Below are 5,747 nucleotides of genomic sequence, written 5' to 3'. Positions count from 1 at the left end.
AACAAACACAAAACTATTAACGCGCAGAATTTACTCAACTTACGATCGCTGTTCTACGTGGGCCCCGAGTATATATTCTAGCCCCCGTACCTTTTTTTCACCGACACCCGCGGTAAATCAACGGGCCGATCTGCGCCGTCCGATCCCCCGACCGGTCGCATCCAGCGGCCCCGCCGCGCGCGCACCCGCCCCACCCGCCCCAATTAATTGGGCGGCCCCGAGGTGAGGCAGCAGAGCAGCAGTACTGCCCTCCACTCCAGTCACAGCTCATCAGCTCAGCTCATTGCCCCAGACCCGCCCGCCGCTGCTCGCGCTCCCGGCGGTGGCGCCCGGCGACCGGCGAGCTCCCCCGGCCACGAGTCCCGTGGAGTGGAGCGCTGAACCCGGCAAGGCGCCTGCATTCCGCTCGGCGGTTTCCTTTGTCTTCTGCGCGTGATCTGGTAAGAGCGCCTGGCTGCTTCCTATCTCTGTTTTCCGAAGGGGAATTCGCGGTGGGGGTCGCTGGTGGATGGGATCTGGCAAGTTGGGCAGTAATGCTGTGTTGCGGGCGAGGGTTTGTCCGGATGGTGTGGGTTTTTGGTGTTTTTGTTGGGGGTTAGGAGGTGGATTTGGTACCAGACAGTGAGGGATCTGCTTCCGATTGTGTTCTGGCGTTAGGATTTGATCTGGTTAAGGAAAGCTGAGAGCGACATGCTCAGATCGCGATCTTTCGGGTGTTCTCTTGCTTGGTCAAATGTGGTCAAACACTTGCTGTTTCCCGAGTTCACATATTTTTTCTTGTGGGATTTTGGGGGTTTTAGGAGAGTTGTTTGCTGGGTTTAAGGTGAAGTCTTAGATGTATAACCTCATAAAGTTTAGGTCTCCGAATTATTTAATACTGCCAATGATTGAGGGGATTCTAGTGTTAGTAGGACAATTAGCTGTGTGTTAGTGTCAGTAGGGTCATTAGCCGTATGTTTAATTGTATCTGTGCTGATAATTGGGGGATAAATACTAGTTAACAAGGCCTAGGGAGCATGGATGCCGGCCTCGTTGTCTTGTGGATGTGTAATGAATTTAATGCCTACTTTAGACCAACATGATTGTTGGGGAACTTTGATATGATTAAGTGTTGCACCATCAAGTTTGGAAGTGCATTTCGTGTTAGACTCATCGTAGTACTTCTAGTTGGTAAGCTATAGTTTCCAGAAGTAATGCTGCCTCCTTACAGGTTGCTCTAGTCAGTGATGGCAGGCGACATTACATGCGGATCCTTGCTGCAAAAATTGCAGGTATGTTCTTGTACTTGTTCTTTGCAAATCACAGCAGTTTCGTACTTTTCTTGCCTCAACCACGGCAACTGATGCTAACTTGCTTCTGTGTCAACCGTAGTTGATATGGGATGAGGTTGGTGAGAGTGAGGAGGACCGCGATAAGGTCCTGTATCAGCTGGATCAGGAGTGCCTGGATGTTTACAAGAGGAAAGTTGACCAAGCCACTAACTCTAGGGATCTCCTCATCCAGGCGCTGGATGATTCAAAGATAGAGCTTGCTAGACTTCTTTCTGCCCTTGGAGAAAAAGCTATTGCAAGAACAGTAAGTGAATATATGCTATGCTTGGAAATCAGCTTGATTTCAAGCTTCAGTAAATCTGACCCAAAGCATGATTTGATACTGCCATGATTTGTATTAATCAGTAGGACTGAATACTAGTATGTATCTTGATGCAATATATTATTCATGTCATGTCCTACCTACTTAATGGAACTAGTTGCTTTCTTATATAGACCTTTTTTTTGTGGAGTTGCGTCTTTGTAAACTTTCTCATCAAATTATATGCTACATATGAAGCTTGGTGCCTACTTGTGAAATTTATCTGAATTCTCCACCTGCATTACATTCTTTGCCTGGTGAATCTTTTGTGTGGCAAATTTAGTGTTCTAGCTCAGTCAGAAGTCACATGAAGCTTTGCTTGTTACTGTCCGTACAATTGAGAATACTCAATCCATGCAGCCTGAGAAGACAACAGGAACAATCAAGCAGCAGCTAGCTGCTATAGCGCCAACACTTGAGCAGTTGACTAAACAGAAAAATGAAAGAAAAAGAGAGTTTGTTAATGTACAATCACAAATTGATCAAATATGTGGTGAAATCGCTGGCACCATAGAGGTCGGTGAGCAGGTGGCAACACCCCAAGTCAATGAGGATGACTTGACACTTGAAAGGCTTGAAGATTTTCGGTCTCAGCTCCAGGAGCTTGAGAAAGAGAAGGTACTTTTCTATCTTTTGCCTTTCTTATTGGTTTTGATGCTTCATAGTTCATACTTGGCCAATTGCTTTATTATTAGTTACTTATTGATGACAATATTGAGTTCTTGAAATTTTGTTTTCAGAGCAATAGGTTGGAGAAGGTTCTTGAGTATGTAAGCATGGTACACAATCTTTGTACTGTCTTGGGGATGGATTTTCTCAGCACAGTGACTGAAGTTCATCCCAGTTTAGATGACTCCATTCCCGATGACTCTAAGAGCATTAGTAATGATACGTTGTCAAAACTTGACAAGACGGTAGCCACACTTAACGAAGATAAGAAGTTGCGTCTAAGCAAGGTAAAAACACATCTCCTAGTCTTTTAAATGTGAACTCGTTATCTGCTTATGTGCACATTCTCTCACCATTGGTCACTTACATTTGCAGCTTCAAGAGCTCGCCGGTCAGCTCTATGATCTTTGGGATCTCATGGATGCCCCCAAGGAAGAAAGGCGCATGTTTGACCATGTCACCTGCAACAGATCAGCATCTGTGGATGAAGTCACTGCACCTAGATCTCTTGCCCTAGACTTAATTGAACAGGTGGGTTTAAGTAATAAATCGTTTCGTTTGATCATCGCCTGATATGAGTGGCTCCTTCTGCCCTATTTAACATTTACTTTCCCAATTGTTCAGGCTGAGGTTGAGGTTCAAAGGCTGGACCAGCTAAAATACAGCAAGATGAAAGAGATAGCTTTCAAGAAGCAAACTGAGCTGGAAGATATATATGCTGGTGCTCATATAGTAATAGACACAGCTGCTGCCCATGAGAAGATACTGGCACTGATTGAGGCAGGAAACATAGAACCATCAGAACTAATTGCGGATATGGATAGCCAGATAGCAAAAGCAAAGGAAGAAGCATTGAGTAGAAAAGACATACTCGATAAAGTTGAAAGATGGATGTCTGCATGTGAAGAAGAGAGCTGGCTAGAAGATTATAACCGGGTATGTTAATATTTGTTCTAGCAAGGCAAAATTGTTGCTGCATGTATCTGTGATAATTTATGTGACAATATCAGACTACTCTCTCCATGGAATAGCTTCTCATCACAAAATAAATTATCTTCTGCAGGATGATAACAGGTATAACTCAAGCCGAGGTGCCCACCTAAATCTGAAGCGTGCAGAAAAAGCTCGTATTCTTGTTAACAAGATCCCAGGTATCTGTTCGAATTATTTCAGTGATTCAATATGTTGCTTTATCTGCTAATCAGTTTGTGCCTTTCTAGATTTATTTTATGTGCATGGACCTTATTTCCTAATCTGCTAGCTATACACCATATTCTATTAATTGCTGATGTAGTGTCTCCTTTAATTCTAGCGCTTGTTGAAACTCTGGTGGCGAAGACCAGGGCATGGGAAGAGAATCGCGGTCTGTCCTTTATGTATGATGGTGTACCTCTTCTAGCTATGTTGGATGAGTATGTTATGCTCAGACAGGAAAGGGAAGAAGAGAAGAAAAGAATGCGGGTAAGTGTGACATGCTCTTTAAATCTAGAAAACCACTGGTTGAATGCAGAATGTTCATTTATTGCCCATTAAATTCTGTATGTTGATTAGATTTTAATACTGATATTTGGTCCTTTGGTCCTACATAACTGCATTTTGCCATTTTCACATGGCTTCTCCACCGATTTGGCCCTTTCCTATTGTGCTATTCTTTGAATTCAATTCATTTTGTATGGCGCTATATCTAATTCATATTTATGAAATCGTAATCAAGATAAATACAAGCCTGTCTTATATGAAGAGTAAGTAATAACTGTTGTTTCAAGGTTAATCTATTTATTCATCTGGCTAATACCTGTAGAATGTGATTTTTGCCCCTGCTTCTGGATCATGAACAAAATGGGCAGCAAAAGTTCTATCTGGACAATAATCCTTTTTGTTCATCTGGTGTTTCCTCATCTTAGGAACAAAAGCGCTACATTGAGCAGCAACTCAACACTGATCATGAAGGGCCATTCGGCTCACGAGTGAGCCCGAACCGACCTGCCAGTTCGAAGAAGGCCATTGGTCCAAAGTTGAACGGCAGCGTCTCAAATGGCACTCCTCCAAACAGAAGGCTATCAATCAGTGGTCAACAGAACGGCCACGGCGTCAGGTCTGGAGGGAAGGATAGCAAGAAAGACACTGCGAAGACAGCATCTCCAGGGAACAACAATGCAGCTGCAGCTGCCCCTGCTTCTGTGCCTGCGGCAGCCAAGGAAGACGCCGCCTCCCACATTTCTGGGACCGATCCGGTCCCGAGCACACCGTGATCTTTAACCTAGCGTCGTATATTAGATATAAGGGACTCTTTTTCTGATGTTCTTCCATTGTTTTGTGGTAATATATTGTAATGCCTTCGTAGAGGAGTAATTATGACGTCACTCTTTCAGATGTTTGCCCAGGATTGTTCACTTTCTGGTGTAACCGGTGTCCTGTTTTGGCTCGTTCGGCCGCGCTATTTAGATTGTATCAGGCGGTGTAGTATAGTCTTTCACTGAGATGTATTGTTATTAACTAGTGTGCTAGACGTTTTTGGTGTGCCCTTCCTTGAGTTCTGCACCCCTTGTGAACACAACATACTCCGCATGTTCTATGGGTTGGAATGGCCCATTTCGTTTCTGTTAATTCTAGCATTTAGGATCGCAACAAACTGATGCCCGGATGCCCCTAACTGCAAGTGATGACTTCCACATGAAGCTGCTCTACGCGTGAGTTGTGATTTTAAGTCACACTACTAGTGAGTTTTGAGATTCCTCGTGGACGATACTGATGGAACCCACTAGGGGTTTGTTCCAGATCTTCGACGAGAGGTTGGGGATAACTTTGATTTGGGTGGATTCGACGTTGGCTGTCCGACTATAACACCACAAGGGTTGTGCTTTAGCAACAAGTACACCGTCTCCGATTGGGATGTTCTTGCCGTGCCAAGAACACCTCTGAACCTGCTAGCAATCGAGAACAAACAAGAAAAAGATGAACAAGAAAATAACTCACGGATGGATGATACAAAGGTAAATCTGAATCTCAAGTTGGGATCTTGAATCAAGCAAACGGGTGGTCTAATCGACACACGCACTCACAAGGGAGTAGCAGAAGCTAGACTTACAACAAAACAAAACCCAAGTTCTTCCTGGCTTCTGCTGCTGCGTTTTATACATGGAAGACAGCAGGAGGCGTGGGAAACCCTAACCAAGACACACTTCCCTAATGCGCTCAACTCGATACAAGGCCCAAAACGCAGGATGGAAGTCCGAATATCATTCTGTAGTTTCTGGGCGGCTCCGAAGGAATCTGGCAGTGTTTCTAGGCCCATATGAAAATAGATATCAAAAGCTTTCCAACAAGTGCTCATGGGCCTCAAACAACATCCGGAGCTAAGAATTATGGCCAAATCAATTTGGTGCTGCCTAGTTGTCCGAAGGCCTCCAAACGGAGTGATCCGAGGCGTTTGTGCTGGAAGGGCT

General features: G+C 44.4%; 1 protein-coding gene across 1 annotated transcript; it reads left to right on the top strand.

Annotated features, from left to right (window-relative positions):
* Window positions 1–226: 226 nt before the first annotated feature.
* On the top strand, window positions 227–4,825 carry LOC117852900 (65-kDa microtubule-associated protein 1). The gene is made up of 10 exons (XM_034735196.2): window positions 227–440; window positions 1,211–1,271; window positions 1,372–1,575; window positions 1,993–2,250; window positions 2,373–2,588; window positions 2,677–2,832; window positions 2,926–3,237; window positions 3,365–3,452; window positions 3,614–3,762; window positions 4,206–4,825. Exons 2-10 carry the CDS (start codon window positions 1,227–1,229, stop codon window positions 4,551–4,553), a joined length of 1,776 nt encoding a protein of 591 aa, XP_034591087.1. The 5' UTR covers window positions 227–440; window positions 1,211–1,226; the 3' UTR covers window positions 4,554–4,825.
* Window positions 4,826–5,747: the final 922 nt, after the last annotated feature.

The sequence above is a fragment of the Setaria viridis genome, chromosome 4 (assembly GCF_005286985.2).
Source record: "Setaria viridis chromosome 4, Setaria_viridis_v4.0, whole genome shotgun sequence".
Taxonomy (NCBI): domain Eukaryota; kingdom Viridiplantae; phylum Streptophyta; class Magnoliopsida; order Poales; family Poaceae; genus Setaria; species Setaria viridis.
This window is presented reverse-complemented; position numbering and strand designations above follow the sequence as displayed.